The sequence below is a fragment of the Opisthocomus hoazin genome, chromosome 5, assembly GCF_030867145.1.
Source record: "Opisthocomus hoazin isolate bOpiHoa1 chromosome 5, bOpiHoa1.hap1, whole genome shotgun sequence".
Classification (NCBI taxonomy): domain Eukaryota; kingdom Metazoa; phylum Chordata; class Aves; order Opisthocomiformes; family Opisthocomidae; genus Opisthocomus; species Opisthocomus hoazin.
In genome coordinates this window covers 67673256-67692886 of record NC_134418.1, presented here as the reverse complement: position 1 = coordinate 67692886, position 19631 = coordinate 67673256, and the positions used below count along the sequence as shown (strand labels likewise).

The window sequence follows — 19631 nt, the reverse complement described above, 5'->3', positions numbered from 1 at the left end:
CTATGTCTTAGCAAAATTTTATGATGATGAAGCTAGGGGGAATTATGAAGAAAGGAGAGAATAGCTCATTATACATAAAGAATGATTGTGAGGCTTACAAAAACAGTAGTTAAATGGAGAATAGCGTGAAACTTAAACTCAGAAAAAAAGATATTAGTAAGAATTTCTGGTATGAGCCTATTAGAGTTAGGCCTATTAGGATTTGCAACACAGAAGAGATCTGAACACATTAGCGGCATTGAGCACTAGCAGTTTATAAAGTTTCCAACTAGATTTAGTATTTCAAGCGGTGATGAAGAAGTATTAAAGCAAGTGAAAATCTCATCTAGAATACTGTGGGTAATGTTCCAGAAAAATAATTCTAAAATACGGCCTTCAGGTAAGGGAGGTCTCGATGATGCAGGAAGCCTTTTCTAGGTGTGCATTTCTATGCCTTTTGGCAAACTTCACTGTATAACTTCATTATTTAATCTTCACTAAAAGCCTGTCCAGAAAATGTATTTGGCCTTCTGACTTGAGCTAGGGAGCAGGGAACACTGATATTAAACTAACTCCTTATTTTCCTTACGCATCAGTTTCCCTGTCCGAGAAACAACAAAGTTATTTTCCCAGTTTTGTAAACATAATTAAGCTAATTAAATACTCATCAGTCTGAGTTATGAATTAAGCACACTTTGCCTCTGCCTGATATCATGACTCATGACTCTGATTGACATTACAACTGAAGAAAACAAAACCATCTAGCTTTAAGCTAGGCACTGGCAGCACCTAAACTTACTATTGTCTCCCTTCATGAGCCCTTGAGGTGCTTCAGGTGCCCGGGGTACTGCTTCTGTCCAGAGCCATTCTGGATGGGGCAGATCACTGAGCTCCCAGGAGAACGGTCAGGAGACTAAGTGTTTCTCCAGAAAAACTGGAAGGGGCCCAGTACATAGGATGGTTTCAGGGAATTCTCAGTCTACACCTACAATCTGAGTCCCTTCCAGTATGAAACCACAGAAATTGTCTTTTTGATGAAGCGACAGTGCCTCTCACCTGGAGTCGGAGAATCAGGAGAACTTGCAATTCAAGTCCCTCACTTGATTCTTTCCATGTCTTCAGAAGCTGTAAATCACATTTTACAAAGGAGTATCTGGTGACCTGTTAGTTTGGGGTTTATGAAAAGCAACATCCAAAGCCTCTTGAATGCGTGTCACTGTGCAATGCATGCAAGATTACATGAAGGAAAAACAGGAACATTATTCTACTATCTACTTGTTAGGGCACTGAAAAGAGAAAACAGACTTGGGAAATCCTAGCTTGATGTTCGTAGTTTCCACTAAACTCTAGCAAGAAATATGTGAGTAAGGGTTTGGTAATCCCGTGTCCACACTGAGCAATGTTAACTAGACTGAGGGAGCTGATGCTTCCTTCCTCTCATCCAGTGAAACTAGGATTTGCTACTAAACACTAATATCACTTTAACACTTCATGTAGAGAACATCTCATCCTCATACCCTCTCAGAGGAGGAGATATGATTAGGCCACCATCAGCTTGGGAAGATAATTAAACCCAGATTTTCTGTTACTAAGTACTCAAACTACTAAACTGACAGTGGCAGGGGTTCTCTACGGGGCAGGCAGGGCAGGCACATCGTTTATGCCTGTCCTGTGGGTGATTCACGTGGCAGGAGGACACCTGCTGATGTACCAGGGAGGGATCTAATATATGGAGACAAAGAGCCTGAAAGTTGAATGACACAGTGCCTGATCCCTTCAGCCCTCAGCTAGAAAGTATGATAGGATAATTTCCTGAATGAATGGCCAATTCATGAATCATATGACTTTTTCTGCAATTTTCCAGACATCCTTTGGGAAATTTTCCAGTCATTGGAGTATCTTTTTTATCCCCAAATACCACAAAATATTAAGGTGATTGAGAAATCCTGTCTGCAAAGTGGGAGCTTATTTTTAGAAAAACCTTCAGTTGTCAGCTTTAATAAGTAGCCTGATCTCCATGGTCACACTGTGATGTAACTTAAAATGACCTGCTAATCAGACAAAGTATTATTGTTAAGAGAAGATTCATAATGGACTAGAGTATTGCAGCACCTTATTTAAATGTTGTGTCATCCAGTGGTCTTTACAGCCCTGAGTCAAGTGCAAGGGCTCCCCTGCATGATACATAAGAAGAACTGCTACATAAAATTTGGGTTCTCAGCAGTGCATGTTCTGAGCAATAAATCGCCACAGATAGCTGGGAGGTAAATCCACCGGGTCACGTCAGATTTCCTCTCTGCCTGTATACAGCATGTCAGACAGGTGTGTTTACAACCAAAAATATTGTCATAAAAAGAAAGTCTTCTTAGGGCCTAGAATCTCTTTGTTTAACTGCGCATACCATTAAATGATAGACGGAAGAGCAGTTGCTTCTACTTTCTGCTCAGTAACTTGGTGGTTACTGCCACCATACACTGCACAGAGACGCAGGTTCACCATGTCTCTCAGCCTGCCTGAGTTTTGATCTATGACCCCTGCTACAGAGCTTTAAATACTGGGCAAGGTTTTTTTTGGCAAAGGAGTGTTTCTTCTCAAGAAAGGGCTCTTGAGAGGCAAGTTCAAATCCAGATGCTGGACTAAAGGACTTTCTAGGCATTGTGAGAAAGGGGCACCAGGACGTCAATTTTTTTTTTAATTGTCCACTCACTCTTTGAATCCAAACCAGCAAGCTCCACAGCATCATAGTCAAAGTCATGTCTGAAGGATTTCACTGAGTATGTAGGACAGCAGAGGTGGTTCACCATAATAAACCTTCTATTTTCTGGTGAGTCAGCTGTCCCTTTGGGCACTCCTTTGATGAACAGATCTTTATTAGGAAGCTTCACTCTCCTGATTTGCAGAGAACCAATTCATTGTAATATTATCCCAATTTAGAGGGCCAATGTGATTCCATTTAATTAAAATTTGCCAGCTGGTTGGATACGAGCCGTCCTCACTGCATGTTCATATTGTATTCTCCTTGTAAATATGCACTGGGACACATCCTGCCCTCGTTTCACAGCTGTAAATAAATCGATTCTAGCTTTTTAGTAGTGTCAGTGGAAGCAAGGTTCCTCACCTGTTCTTTCAAGGGTCAGATTTTAAATGGCATCATGTAGTCGGCTCCTCAGAGTTCTATACACATGTGCTGAATCAGGAAGCTGAGCACTTATTCTAAGAAACGGTACTTTCTTTCAGCCCCTAAGGCCCTAAGGCACCAAGCGTCTCTACCTTCCGTTCCTCGCTGATTTTACGTTCCAGTCATTTAATCAACATGCTGTGTTGTACCATATCATATACTCAAATTTCTGTGAGGCATTTTACATCAACACTACTACTTTTAGCAACTAAGTGTGTAATCTTACTTAAAAAAAAGGTCCAATTAACTTCTCAAATTCTATCTGCCATAAACAGTGATGAATGATTACAATTAATGGACAGAAATATAATCACCTTTAGTTCTCCATTAATATATCAGTCAAGCTAACACATCTCTTCTGACTTGGATCATTCTAGTCCCCCTTTTTAAGTAACTGGAGCTTTAGTGATAAGAACTACAGATTTAATGTGCCACGGGACATGATATGGCAATGACTATGCTATACCCCACTCCCATTAAGGTGGAGCTATAATCCCCTGCTTTTCCCAGTTTTACAAAACTCCTCTACCAGTCCAAGCTGTACAAAAAATTAACACAAATATTTAAATTCCCTTGAGACAAGTTTCTTCTGTCGGGTGCAAGTCAGTGACACTTGCTTCCTTAGATGGTTATTTTAGTAACAGCTGTTTACCAGCCTCCTTAGTTACTTTTGGAATAGAAAGTATATAATCTCCATAGGAGATGCTGTATTAACACAGAATTTTCCATAACTGCAGAGGCATTTATTTTTCAGCTGATGTGAATATCAGGAGAATTTAGTAGGCTGGAATATAAGAATTTTGCAGCATAATTTGGATGTTGGTAAACTAAACTTATATTGAATGGACGAAATTGACCCTGCTCCGGCAGGGGGGTTGGACTAGATGGCCCACAGAGGTCCCTTCCAATCCCTAACATTCTGTGGTTCTGTGATTCTGTGAAATGTATGACTCTAAAATTCTGTTAACAGAGCACCGTGAAGGGAAGCCTAAACTAGAGCCAAACAAGTCAGCTATACAGACTAAGAGGCACAGCCCTAAGAGAAAAACAGTCTTCCCTGATGAACCGTCTCAGTGGATGAATGGTTTCCATCTCAAGCAAAGTACTGGGCTGACCCAATTCTATCGTTCCTAGAATTTTAGATAATATCTTAGCACAATGCTTCAAAATCCCATGTTGATGAAGTTTGTTCCAAATAAGCTGTTCGCTCCCCAACCAGGGCTGCCATGTACCATGTGGGACTGCGGACTGCCCCACAATGGTGCTGTCATCGTCACTTTCAGACCAAGGATAGGAGGAACCCATTGCAGGGAGGCAGGCGATTAGGCTGGATTTAAGTTGACCTGGACCAGATGAAAAAATTCAAGGTATCTGGGAGGACTGATACCTCCTGAAAGCAGAATGCGGCACTGCAAGGACACACAAGCTGACATCCTAAAAGAAGCACGGCCATGCTAGCACAACTTTGCATGCAAATCGGTTAGCTCTTTGTTAATCCCCATAGTGATTTCTCTGTAGTGAATTTTTCCATTATGCTTTCATTTTTGCAGCTGTTTCAGCAGTTCTGAGTGAATATATGTCAGATGTCACTTGGTGGTTCTTACACTTCACTCACTTCACTTTCTGTCCCTGATATGCCAGGTATGAGAGATGAGTGACTACAGAAAAGGGAATGTGTTGCTGGAAGGTTTTTTTGTTTTTTCTTTTTTCCTGCTGGATGTTGCAACCTGCTTTATGTTAAAATGAACAAGTTCACATCTGCAAAAGGAGGCGTGAATGTTTATTTTATACACTGAATACTTGACAGATTCTCAAGCTTATTAAATTCCTACATATTATATAGTATATTATATTGCTTATTTTCTTTGTATGGTGTCATTACAAGTTAGAACCTGATTTACTAACCTTGAAAACCAGAATGATATTATTTAGCAGCTGTAAACATTGTTCTATGAGCAGATTTACCTAAAATAACTCATAATACTGCCCTAAGCTATTAATGCACTTTGTCCTGCAAAAAAAAAATCACCAAGTATTAGATAAAAAGCTACAAATCAAAGCTAACAATCTTGGAAAAAGAAATGGAACGGTTTTCAAAAAGCATTTAGAATTTTCCACTGTTTCTACATGAAGCAGCTATTCTAAATACCATAACAGTCACATAAGAATTAACTGATGCGACAAATCTGACTTCAGTCTGATAACTGCATTAGCAGTTTCGAGTTAGTCTGTGCAATAAGATTTTTCTGATCTATTCAATTAGCATTAATCCCTCTAAGTTACTTAAAGCCATATATTAGTCTCAACTAAAATTGCAGATGTTAAAAGTACATTTACAATAACTGGGTACTTGTAGTACAAGGTTTTGTGACTGCCCATGGTTTGCAGGAAGAAAGAGCATGGTGACTGAACGATCTTCTTTCAGTGGCTAGAGTAGTCCCAATTTGATTGAATTGCCCTCACAAACAGCTCTCCCACAAATATGAGGGTCTAATAGTGCTGGAAGAATAAATATGATGCGTATCTGTAAAACTGGTGGAAGAGATCGAGAAGAGGTTTGAAATAATAATTAGTCTCTACTGCAAAGCCAGCACCAATTTCTATTTCCATCAGCAGAATTCTGTCGAACTACAGCATTTACATTGTGATAAAATGGATAGATAGTCTAACGGCTGACCTCTGCTGTCTTTACCAAAGTAAAATTCCTACTGCTTTCATAAGATATAAGACACTGATGGAAAACCTATTACTATAATCGCTTATTAAAACTTACCACACACAAAACATTTCTTCTTGAAATATACGAAACATAACAAGTAAGCTTATTTTCTTTTTTTTGTAGGTGGCAATGAGCACACAAACATGCAGTTAATAAGAAGATGGATGAAAAAGAATAGAAACGTGTGAGTCCGGAACACAAACAGGACAACAAAAAAGGCAGTAACTCAGCTTTTGTAGCTTTACCCAGCTCTCAGAATGACCTTTCCACTTTAGTATGACTTAGTTGGTCATGACCAGGTGTGGCACTGAAAATGGAGCTTTCATGATTTCGTTCATCAAAAATATCAAAATCCATTCATTAGGGTGTAGCCAGGACAGTTGAAATGAGTGCAGAGAACCCACTCTTGAACTATCTTTCCCATTAATTTCTGATTACATGAAGGACTGAGCAATCTCTCTTAGCTTTGTTTGTGATTTTTTAATGACTGTAATGGAATTAACATTACTTAGTTCAGTGGTTCACAGGATTGAGCAGAAATGTTCTGACTTACAGAGGATCAAGTCATACTTGCTGTATTTAAGCATGACCAGGCTTACTCGTTCTACGTGTGTGATAGGACTCCTCGTGCAGAAGAGTTTTTAGGTTCTCATCCAATAGCATAGTGGGCAGGATTAGGAATCTGATCCTGAAAATCCATTTAGATTGGCACCCTTTGTGTAGTTTAAGAGCTATCATCTCAACACTGCTTTATACTTTTGAAATATGTCCTTGTAATACTATTCATATTTTGGACTGATTAAGGGCTTCCTCAGGTCCACCCCTATTCACACAATTCATTCTGGGCATTGCTGACAAGCTTTCTGAATGGGAGCCTAATCTTGTGAGGTGCTGAGTTCTACCCAAAAAGATGCTGACAACTTCAGCATCTTCAGCTGCTGGTTAAATTGCAGGCTATCGACACTAACCAGCATGGTCAGCAAGCACTAGGGAATGACAATATCACTGTTTCTGTCTACAAATCCACTCTAATATACTTAACTAGACATAGATTATTTTTTAAGGAGAAAACAATATTTTTTATAAATTTGAACTGCAATGGAGTGGTATTTTTTTCAAAATGGATTGTGACAGGGCACAACATATAACAGTATCAGAAACACAATATGAAATAAGTACTTCAAAAACCTACTGTCAACCTGAACATATTTTATGAGACGATCTGTGATCCAGATGGTAGTGAAGCTGAAGTCCTTATTTTTTCACAGTGCTGTGGGAATGAGATACTGTGATTTGACGCCAGTATTTGATCAATACAGAAAAATGTTGGCAATACTCTGGAATATTGTGCATTCATAACCGGATGACGTGAACTCCAGTGATTAATAGTGGAACAGCTTTGAAGAATTAGTGGAAAAAGCTTTAAAATTATTTTCCTTTGTAGTATATTTCCATTCAGTGGATTGGCAAGGAAATAACAAAGAGAATTTACTGGTATGAATAATGTATCATTTGTACATTCTTTATACTCTCGTCCAACTGGCAGTCCTTGATTCCCTTAAGTTTTAAGTTTTCTGCAGCGTTACCTGGATTTCCAGATACAAAAACTAATGTATGATTTGAAATATTACTACTAAAGTAGGCTTTTGTCTATGTTTTTATGCAGTGTAGCCAGTGAATATCTAAGTAAAAATTTAACTGCTCTTTAATATCTCAGATTATTCCAATCTATTTATAATCTGCAGAAATTCTACCTATATTTATGTGGGAAGAGGTAGCAGGAATTAGGTAGAATGGAGCTCCTAAGCCCTTGGCAATAGCATTTTTTGTCATTAAAAAATTCCTGCAGAATCTACACCTGCTTTTGATACATTAATGAATGAAGGGACTAAATGAGATCTAAGAACTACAAAAATATTAGAACTGTCGCCATCTACTAAGCTGACCTGATATTTTAGAAGACTTTTCCTATTTCTGAGTTTGGAAAAACACATGGGATGAAAGCCTCCATGTTCCGTCCTGAACCTTATTTCTGCCAAAATAATTCAGATAGTTCTGTGACTGAGACAGCTGATGAGAAAGTCAGTGTTTTCGATTTTCTATGTCCCCCCATGTTAAAGCTTTTTTTCAAGTTTCTACCGAGTCCAGGTTTTAGAAAGTCATATTAACTATTTTGTTGAACATGTGTCTGCTGCTTTCTTTTTACATAAATTAATCAAATTTAAGAATATTGGAGAATATGCACTTTTTTTATGGAAGTATACTGAAAGATCTCCTGCAACACATCCATAGTGTGGATGCTGGGTTTGTAGCAACAACCATTTCACTCCACTGATTCAATCTTCTAGTCTATGTCAAACTACTCAGCACAACGAAAGCCTGAGTAAAGTTGTGAGAAAGTTTCATTCTGTGAGATGATCATGAGAAAAAAGATTTGCCATGGTAAACAAATCTGGGTTGTAGACTGGTGGGAAATGACAGGGCACAGTACAAAGAGGAGACAAATCTGAGTGCTAGGGAGTAACAGAGGACCAGTTATGAAAGAAAGGAGATGGATTAGTAAAGCTAGTACTTAAATCCAGCGTTGAGAGATAAGTGTAGGAGGCCAAGACTTTAATTAAATAATTAAGTGCAGTAGAAGTGGTAACTAATTAATTAGGAAGGGTGAAAGGGAAGAGGTGAAAGAGAGGAAGACTCGGGAAGAGACAGAACAAGGACAAATCAGAGGAAATGTAATGTGGTCAGTCAGGGTTGGGGAGGACAGATACTTCATACCCAGCAGAAGAACATTTGCTCCTGTGCCTCATCATTCCTAGGTGGTTGTGTCTGCTCTTCAGTTCCCGATTGCTCCTCTACTCCTGTTGGTGTTCTGACGTTCCTCTAACCTTTGGACTTGCTTGCAATGTCTCTTAGATGGATTTCATTAACCAATGAAACTGTAGTCTCAGTTTAGCCTGAAGACAATGTTCTTCGGAGGCTGACGCTGTCGATATGATTCCTGCTCTCTTTTGCTGAATTTGAACTTCAGTGAAGGCTCATAGCTACATAATTGTCTCAGCGTTATTCCTACTCTGTGTGGACTGGGGTACCAGAAGGCTAAAGCTGAAGTGCCACAGGTATATAAAGAATCTAGTTCAATTAAAAATAGTCATGAGATGAAGCTCTTAGTATCAGTAATATCCTTTTGTAAATGTAATGTACCTATGACATCAAACTAAATCAATAAATATTATTTTTCTACTCCAGACCCAGTAAATGTAAAATTTCTACCTGAATAGCTCATGTGACTGATCTCAGTATCTGTATTTTATGGACAGTCTGCATTCAGACTGGTAACTGCTAGGTACGTTGCAAATATTGGTAGTGAAATTACACTGCTGTCCCATAAATACCTTCAGAAGAGCTTCATTTCTCTGAAAAGCAGTTTCAAAGCCATTAGAATATTCATATACAAAGGGCTTAGAAATATTTCAGTATGAAAATGAAAGTAAAAATCTTCAATGTTATAAGTGTTTTTTACCAGTGTATGAAATAATCTGTTCATATCTATGGATTTTGAATAATACAGTTTACCCTTAAGTTTATTGAATCTGGATACAACTATCTAACTTTAAAACTATGTGACACATACTGTTTTTTGGAGTAGCAGTAGTTAGTAATACTTGGAAATACTAACCAAAATTTGTATTCTGAATGCAAACCTGTATCTTGCGCTGCTCAGTCAAAGGGAGACAGGCAGGAAGACCAAATCCAACAGTTATTCGGAATTCAATAGGTATTTAGAGCTGACACAGAGACATCTTATGCAATCTTCGGTTGTGATCATGACAGGATTTCATGCCTGCTGATAGAACCTAAGACATTATTGATCAATAATTGCTGTAATCTGATTAAAAAGCAGCCAGAAACCTTATCTGGCTCCTGATGTAAGCAAAGTCATTGCACACATAGTCATAAGTAAGCAAACATTCATGTGTACCTGAGCAAGCCTGTCCTCTGGGCACAGTCCTTCATGTACCTACTTAAGTGTGCTCTTAGAAGCACAAGGCGTTTGAATACTGAGGGGCATCTGAATCGGGGTGTAAGTCCTAGAGGTCACAGAAGCATTCTGCTCTGGAAGCATGCAGAAGAAAGTGAACTGAGAGAGTACCCCCATACCCAGAACACTCCTGTGTACCCCATGAGAAAATGCCAACTTCAGCAGTGGTGACTGCTGCCTTTTCAGGCCTCAGTGTAGACCACGCTTAAGTTCAGCAAATGTACTGAGGGCCTAAGTGACGTAGCCACGTTTCGCTTTTTACCCGTTGACTTTGGAAGCCCACCAAGACCCAAATGAGCTACCAGCTGCCAGCAGTGGGTAGCATTGTTCCAAATAGTTTGGGAGACCTCTAGTGGGCCTCCTTCCTTGTCTCCTGACGGAGCTCCTACAGCCTACCTACAGCAAAGTTCCACTGGCATGCAGCTTGGACTATGTACCTGCACGCAGCTGATAAAATCATCAGACTTACTAAATATGAATGCTCTAAAGCAATGCTTGCAAGTGGAAATCACGCAAAAGTACAATAAGGACTTTGCTTCTCAAATGTTTGAGTCAATTTGAAAAACCATAGTTTAAGCTATGCAATGTTGAGAACAGAACATCAATATGCTTAGATGTCTGTGTTCAAGTGCTTATCTTTAGGTGTATTTACAAGTCCCAAGTCTCAGTTTAGGATTTGCAAAATAGAAATGGCACTTTATTCAGAGTTGTGATTCAAGTGACCACAATACGTTCGGAGCTCCTTCTTGTCTGGTTGTGTCTGAGCAGTCCACACTGTATAAAGCATCAACATAATTGAAGCCTCTTTGGAATTCACTCTTTTTCTTCATTACATTTTTGAAGGTAACACAGAAAGAGGACCACAAATTTTCAACTTGTTTACAGATTCAGTAGGAATGGACAACAAGGCTGAAATTCCAAAATTTAGCTCATTTACCGGAGTACTTTCTAATGTAGGAATGATTTTCTGCTCAATTCCATATGCAGACTTTTCACGTCACATTAGTAAGATTACAAGAGTCATGTTTATCTGTACAAATGCCTCGTTTTCTATTGCTCAGTGACCATGAGAGTGGAATATAATATTGTTGTTTTTCTAAAAGACAATTAGTGTTTCTACTGCAATTTCTGTTTTCATATTTATCACTCATCCATAAAAGATTTTGCACAAACATAACATTTAATAACTGTTTAGGTTTTCTTTGCACAATTAAAAGTAACTCCGTGAGGTGAACATAAGCATGTCAACCTCAGCTCTGTTATACTAGCATCCAAAGACATGGACCCGTTGGAGCAGGTCGAGAGGAGGGCCACAAAAATGATCAGAGGGCTGGAGCACCGCTCCTGTGAGGAAAGGCTGAGAGAGCAAGGGCTGTTCAGCCTGGGAAAGAGAAGGCTCCGGGGAGACCTCACAGCAGCCTGTCAGTACCTGAAGGAAGCCTACAAGAAAGATGGAGAAGCACTTTTTACAAGGGCATGTAGTGATAGGACAAGGGGTAATGGCTTTAAACTGAAAAAGGGTAGATTTACACTAGATATCCAGAAGAAATTCTTTACTGTGAGGTTGCCCAGAGAAGCTGTGGATGCCCCCTCCCTGGAAGTGTTCAAGGCCAGGTTGGATGGGGCTTTGAGCAATCTGGTCTAGTGGAAGGTGTCCCTGCCCATGGCAGGGGGGTTGGAACTAGATGGTCTTTAAGGTCCCTTCCAACCCAAACCATTCTATGATTTAGTTCCTTTTTTTTTCCCCCATAGGAAGTGAAACAAGCCATGGGGAAACAAGAGAATCAATCTTCTTTTCCTAAGTGTGTCCTAATCTTGCAAAGTTACGTAAATGCCTACCTCTAACTCTTGTGAGACATGAATTTTATAGAAGCAATCGTGTTTGTGGAGCTACATGTGTCCAGAAGCATTTCCCTTTGGTTGTACATCATGCCTAAAAATGGGTTTATATCTCAGCCTTTTCCTATTTTCCTGCAAAATATTGTATTTCTCACCCTATTCCTCCTCAGGAGATAAATGCTTATCTCGTTGCATACCTTACAACGGGGGGAAGAAGCCTTTCTGAAGACGGCATATAGGAAAAGGAAGTAGTATGCTTCCTTGCAGAACTTGCTTGGGATATCTAGAGACGTCCAAAGTCAGTTGAGATCTCTTGGTATCAGTTTAAATTGTGAAGGGCAGTCTGTGAACACCTCTGCGCCTTGCCAGTTCCAGCCCACTTCCACAAGTAACTCTGGGGCGTCTTTGTTGTTGTAAAGTGGCGAAGCGAGAAGGCGTGGAGTGTGTGTAAATCATCCACCGCTCTCGGTGCTCTGATGGTGTTATTTTGACTCTGGTGTGGGGAATTTCTTTTGTTGATGTAAGTGGAGTTTGTGAAGACTGTGTGATGAATGCACATTTTAATGATAACTCTTTAAGTCAATAGTCATCACAGAGAAAGCCTTTTCATTGCAAGGATATTTATAGTTTAGGAGTACAAAGGATGTACACTGTCACAGTAAGTCTCTGGAGTCTTAACAGGCCAAATTTCCATTGCCTTCTCTGGTGGCTAGGTCTCAATAACTTCATTTCTGGAACTGCTGCAAGATAAACTCCTGTGGGATAATCCAGATAATTCAAATTTTATTCAAGTACAGTAAAAACCGCTTCAGAAAGTTCTAAATGAGGATGACGAAAAAAACAGAGTCATGAAACAATCTGAAAATGTGTCAAATCAGCGTGGCTATTCTACAGAGCAAAGTTTGCATCTCAAATTATTTGAAGATGGCAATTAATGGAGAAATGTCTGTAGCAATATTTAAATTCAAGAACACTTGATGCATAGCTTTATAGACAATATTACAAAACCTTTGGGGAAAAGAGTCTTTGACTCACCTTCAAAAAGACTACATAGGGTAAACTAAGTCGTTGTGAGATGAGATGTGTCATGGTGACTGATACAAAAGACTGAAGTGCAGTCCTCAGCATGGAGAAAAGTAAGGAATACAAAGCTAGTTTAAAATATTTGTTATGGATACAGAAAAGAATGAGAACATTGTGGTAGCAAAATACAGAGAAGTCTTAATGACATCCAGAGAAATCTGTTTTGGGAGTCACCAGAACTCTGAGATGCATTGGCGTTGTGGTCCCAAGGGAAACTCAGTACTGGCAACGCGATATGCACTGGCGTGAATGATCCAAACTACATTAGCTTGATGTAATTATCTAACCATTCAGAATATTTTTTTTTTAGTGTCAGTACTTCTGTGGATCATTGCGTGAGTAGATCCAATGAAAAGACAAAGGCACGCATAAGAAATAGTATATAACAATAAAATGTTTTATCTGTGTTGTATATGTTAAGACTAGGCCTTCACTCGTGTTCTGGTTGTCCTACTCTAAATAAAACATAGCAAAACCAGACTGAACTCTGCAAAGCTTAGAGGTATGGAGATGCTCAGGTAAAAAATGTAGTAAAAATGTCTAGTTGGGAAAGAATATGATAGGGCTATCACACAGAAAATGAACAGGGAAGAGAAGTTAAATCATTTATATTTATCCATGTTCATAATTCAAACACATACATATACCTGATGCAACTGGAGAGCAATGACATTAAAGATAAACATAGTTAGCTGATGATAAACGCGTAGCATGAATTTGAGAGGAGACTGGACATTTATCAGGCTAGGGATTACCACACACAATAGTTTGAATGGGATTAACAACAAAAGCATTTCTGAAAAGAAGTAGAGCCTTAATGATCAAAAATATCCCCTGATCTTTAACCACAGGAGGTTTAGAGTGAAATCTTCCTCCTCAGGCAGTGTTATTCCATATTCATCCACTATGCGGGTTCTTGCATTTTCCTTTGAGAAGTCAGAGCCAGGACGCCAGAGGAAACACTGGTCTGATGCAGCCAAGATTTTCAAAGCTATGGGAGACGTCGGATGCTTCACTTTTCACATGCACAGTGTGAGACATTAGGTCCATGTTTTTCAGGAGGAACTTGTCATCATATTCTCCAAAATACAAAGAATCCCACAAAATCCACAGGCAATGAAGGTTAAGTTACAGGGCAATACATCATTTATTGGATTAAAAAGCCTCACTGCTTGTAGTCACCAAGGTAGAAGACCTGGAAAGCAGTACATGTTGTTTTTATTTTCTTTTTAAAATAACAACAGTGAAACCCAAACAATAACAATTAATAACGGTAACAAGAATAAAAGTGGCTACATAGTCTACTTTGTGCCTTTCTCTGCACTCTGTAAGGGAAGAGGGTTGCTATTTACAGCGTGCTCGAAGTCTGCGTTTCGGAAGGCAGCCCAGCTTTGGCTGGAGAGCTTTCAGTTGCTACTAGGAATATGTCACTTATTAGGAAGAGAGAGGATGTTTATCACTGTCTCAAGGGTTACTTCGGCTGAGGTGAAGAAACAGCTCGGTTATACAATGGAAAGAGCTGGGCCAAAGGATGAGAAATTTAAACAGCATGTGCTCAACGCTCCAGTCGTACAGACTCGGTTTCTCTCATGGGCCTTGCACAGACAGTGAGACCACGGCTACGCAGGTCTTCACATCCGCCCCCAACACCACCCCAGAGCTATGGGGGCTGAAGTCACCATTGAAAAACTCTTGCAAAACTTCTCAGTCAAGAGGAAAAAAGATTTCTCCTTCCCGCTGTTTCTTTGGCCCTCCCGGTATTTAGTTAGCATTCGGTCTTGTTACCCAGACCCAGCATGTAGTCACGGTTCAAACCTTCTTCCAAGCAAACTAGAAATGCCAGCTCTAGCAGAGAAGTTTGAACCACGGCATCATCTTGACGGGTGCTGAATAAAACTGGCCCTTTTAGTCCTCACCCAGGGTCTCCTCTCCCTGTTGTACTCCCCACCATCAAGGCCACGCTTTCCGACCAAGCGTTTAACTAAAGCGCCAAGTTTTCAAGCACGAACCCAATTACCGTAACAACCACCCGGTAAACAAACACCGGTCGGTCGGCGCGACGCCTCACCCTAATCTCCGGAGCCAGAAATCGGGCCCTGGGCTGGGGCGGCGGGGCGCGGCCTGCCACCCCAGCACCTGTTGCGTCGCCATTTGAAGCCGCCCCGCCGCGCCAGGTGCCGCCCTTCGGCCGTGAGGGAACAGCGGGAGGCCTCGTCCCGCGTTCGGCGGCGCGGCCGCTGAGGGGAGGGCGAGGAAGGTGTTTCTGTGGGAGCGCGGTCCGCCCGCCGGCCTCCCTCCCCTCCCTCCCTCCCTCCCTCCCGGCCCGCCCCGCCGCTCGCTGCCGGCTGACAGGTGCGCGCTCCCCCGCGGCAGCAGCGGCCCCTCGCCCTCACCAGCCCCGGATTGTTTAGTCCTTGGGAAGCTGGTCTGGGTCCAGATTTTGCTTTGATCTTTTTTTTTTTTTAAGAGGAGGAGGAAAAAAAAAAAAGAAACCAAACCACCCGAAGAAAAACAAAACCTGGAGACGCAGAAAAAGGGCTCTAGGAAAAAGTTTTGGATGGGATTATGTGGAAACTACCCTGCGCTTCTCTGCCGCCAGAGCGGGCTCAGTGCTGCCTTCTCCCCAGCGGCGCAGCCCGCGCCGGGCGCTGCTGAGAGACGCCCGGGCCTCGGCGCCGCGCCGCCAGTGCCTGCCGTGCCGCAGCCCCTCGCCCCGCCGGCCCAATGCTCCTCCTCGGGCTGCTCCTGCTGACATCTGCCCTGGCCGGCCGGAGGCAGGGGGCCGCCGCCGAGTCCGACCTCAGCAGCAAGTTCGCCTTCTCCGGCGCCAAGGAGCAGAACGGTAAGGGGAGGCGGCGGCTCCGGCGCGGCCCGGGGCAGGGGCAGGGCGGGCGACCGGCCGGCGCGGAGCTCTCTGCCGGCCGCGGGCGGGGGAAGCCCCGGGGCCGGGCCGGTGCTCGCCCGCCGCGTTGCGGGGAGCGCCGCGGGGAGGAGGAGGAGGAGGGCAGCGGGCGGCAGGGAGCCCAGCGCCGGCTCGGAGGCTCCCTCCTCCGCGGCCGGAGGGGCAAAATGTCCCCCGTCCGTCGCCCCCCTCCCAAGCAGCGGCCGGCGCACCTTCGCACCCCGAACGCTGGGCTCCCGGGGGAGGGGGGGTGGTTTGGGTGCCCGTGCGTGAGTGAGCGGTGTTCTGTGCAGGCTGGAAACGAGCTAATCCCTCGTAGGAAATGAGAGTTACTTTCAACTTTCAAGTGTACCTGAAATGTTTAGAAAACCCTCAGATGCGAGTTCCCTCGGGCTGGGGCTGCGCGGAGCCGGAGAAAGGCTCCTTTCATACGGCGAGGGCAGCTCCGGGGTGTGTAATTTGCTTAGCCTCTGAACTCCATCTGATTTACATTATTCAGATTTTTAGGCGCCTTTCCTCTTGATCTGCTATTATGAAGTCATTTTAAAGAATATTTTGCAGGCGGAAACGTTATATGCCGCATGAAACCACCTTAGCATAGAATATCTAAAGTTGAGGCTGTTAGCAGACAGTCGTGGAAACCCTGGTGCTTAACGTACGGGGGGGGGGAATGTGTCTGGTGAGAAATTTAGTACTTTGCACGCCAGCTGAAACAAGCTTTTTCCCTGGGCACAAACCAGCACAAAAGGCCAAGCTGGGAGCTCTCAAGACTCTCTGAACTGTACTGAAATAAAGCAGAAGCGCAGATTCGAGGCTAATTCAATTCTCTCAACTTTGAACTTGGGACTCCCAAGATAAAAGTATTCAACGTCATAGCTTTTAATAGAAAGCAAAGTTTCAGGGACCTCCAGAAGCACTCTGTGCATAGGCAGAACGTGCAGCGTGCTAGTGAATTTAGCAGGGGGAGATTAATAATGCTGTGGCCTGCTAATGTGATGATATATGGCACCTGCGGGCTGCCGGAGCTGCTGATCAAAGAGCAGCACAGGGATCAATCTCTAATCAGAGCCACTGTGAAGGGCCAGAGGAAAGCGATCAAAAGGCTCAGAGATCCGGCTATTCTGACAGGAAACCAACGAGACGTGTGCACAGTACAGGAAATTATCTGCTCTGTGCGAGGAAAGAAAGCACTCGCTTTCTACCCCTTCCCCGCTTACCTGGCATTCCGAGGCTTTGGGGCACCAGTTTGTGACAAAATGGACTTGGCGCTAACGCACTAGAGTCTCGTGCTGTTACGCTGCCTGCTGTTAAATTTGGGTGGTGGGCGTGTGAAGCATGTCGACACACATCACCGTTGCTTTGCTTTAATTTTGTCAGGAGTGGAAAGAAACCTGTTGCGCTGTCAGTCTGCCCCGAGAGGTTTGTTACAGGGTAACGCAGCTGGGGCCCAAAGGGCTGCCGGGGTCCGACAGTGGGAGCACAGCGATAAAAGGTGAAAGGTAGAGCACGCGGCATAGAAGCAAACCTGGTGTAATAGGTGTAAGTATACGTGACAACACAAACTAGATTCTGTTCGCGTATATCAGAAATGCAACTGCCTTAGATCAGGCTTCAACTGGTTTGCAGTGCAGTTTCGCATGCTCTAAGATACACTTGATGCGTCTTAACAACAGATAGAAGGCCAGGATAATCTTCTTTTTAAAAAAAGTGCCCTGAAACAATATTCTGTGGTAGTTTGTACTTAAAACAGTCCAGGTTCTTCTTGTAGCTTACTTGAAGTTTGATTTCTAGTTGTTCAGCTGCAAAATTTACTTTAAAAATTAGCACAAGTTTAGGTACAGCTAAGTGCCAACTCCTGACTTTTCCTAACTGATTTTAATTATTTGGGGGATCAGTAACACTGGTCAAACCAGTTCTTACTTGATTTAATTAGGGTGATTTTTACACTCTGCTGCAATCTAAAGATTGTATAGCTTTTAGCTAGAGGCAGGTTAAAACTCCCTGGAGTATGAGAATGAGATATTGCTGTTCACATGCCAAATAATCTTTGGTCAGAAGAGAGGGAGCTTTTTCACTCACGCAGTCTACAAATAAAAATTCTGTCCTCTGTTGTAAAACTGCTAAATGGCCAAGAAGTTTTGCAGTAGAATGGATCACAGTGTTACTCAGCAGCACACGTGGGTGCTGTAGCTATTGCTTCAGGGTGATGCTGAAGATGTCTATGACCAGTTATTTAATCGGTGGGACTACTTGTGTTACAAAAGGGTAAGCATGTGCTTAACGATTTATTTTTTCATGGCTGTTTTTTATTTATTTGTTAGCTAAATGATTTTTAACTTCAAAATTACAATTTGACTCGATTTATTTACTAAATGCAGACATAAGGAATTCTCTTGTCTCTGCTGCATAGTGAGTGTCATTTTGAGATTTCCTAGCGTAAATATTTCTTTGTAACTGTAAATTAGCTATTCTTAGAACACAGTATTTTGCTGCTGCCTCCTAGGAATTCAGTATGATGGTTGTTGTGGGGCCAGTGTAGCTCCATTTGAAACCACTTAAAACTACCTTCTTGTTTTTATTGGCCCACTGTTGTAATAAGATTTTCTTTAACAACACGTTTTATTTGTAAACTCTGCTTGACAGTAAGGGGTTTCATGTGATTTCCTTGAAAAATTCATATTTATCTGTAATGTTTTATTTGTAATCCAAGTGAGTAAATACTCATCTGGAGGATCAAAGAAGTTTATGCAACAATTTTCTGGAAACTGAAGTAGCAGTGAATGGTGCGCGTTGTGATGGCTCCCGTTTATCTGGATGGATTTCATTTCCATGATTCTTTGTCCTGTTGAAAAAGAGATTATGCTTTGAAGGGTTTTTTCATACTTAGGTGTCTTTATCAGTTCTCTTAATGCTGTCTGGTGTATATATTACCATTTTGCCACGTTGAAGTAGAGTCAAGAAAAATTGATCATTCACTCTCTTTTGAGGAACAAAGCCAATCTCTTCCGTATTGAATTTGATTACTTGGCTGGTTTACTTATTCCTTCTTTCTGTTACAGTTCTTGCTACTCTTCCATCTACTTTTGAATGGTATTTTTATGTACTATCTTCATCCTGTTTCAGCAGTGTCTGAGGGAGCCATTGATGGATTGAGTAGTGTGAATGATTCAATTCTAATGACTTAATGCTGGTGGTCTGAGTGCACCTGCTTATGTGGTATTAGTTTAATCTAGATCTGATTACAGCAGGAGATGGCGGGAGAATCTAAGTTCTGTTTTTTTGGCTGTCTTAGGACAAGAAGTGATAAATGTTTAAAGTAATTTTGCTAAGCTATCAGCTGTTAGAATTTCTATGAGAAGCATGAGGATGTCTTTATAGAAAATAATGTAAAAACCACTATTGGGTGCCATAAGCAATGAAGTGTATAGCTTATGTGGCATTTATATTTAAAATGTAGTAATGAATGACTTCAGAAGACCAAGAAACTGAGGTCAATTAGCAACTCACCAGGACCAACTAGTTAGAAATATTAATTTTCCTGCAGTCAGTTTCAAGTATGAATGAACAGCAATAAGTGGAGTTGCTGAAGTAAATCTTACAAAACCAAAATGCCCTGCAGCACAGGTCATGTACCGATGATGATGTATCTTTTGATAGATCTTAATTTCTTTTAAGTTGGTTGTTTGTTTTTTTTTCTTCCACCACATGAATAGAAACTCCTAAGAATAAGTTTCACTAGTGGATCACTTCATAATGTATTTCTTAAATCTTCTGAAACACTTGAGGAAAAAACCCACACAAAACCCAGACAGGAGCCCTTGAGCTGGAGTCTGAGGCTCGCGTATCTCAGGCCATCCTTGGGAAAAGTTGGTGGATGCAGCTGGAACTGAGT

At 41.8% G+C, this 19631-nt stretch overlaps 1 protein-coding gene across 2 annotated transcripts in view; it reads left to right on the top strand.

Moving 5' to 3' along the window:
- The first annotated feature begins 15154 nt into the window (after positions 1-15154).
- The window catches only part of PDGFC (platelet derived growth factor C), a 134408-nt gene continuing 129931 nt past the window's right edge, over positions 15155-19631 (top strand). The window contains exon 1 of one of the 2 annotated variants that reach the window (XM_075421616.1): positions 15155-15679. In XM_075421616.1, the coding sequence (XP_075277731.1) occupies positions 15562-15679 (118 nt within the window). In that variant the 5' untranslated portion in view covers positions 15155-15561. The remainder of the gene's footprint in view (positions 15680-19631) is intronic. The other variant, XM_075421617.1, reaches the window with a different exon arrangement.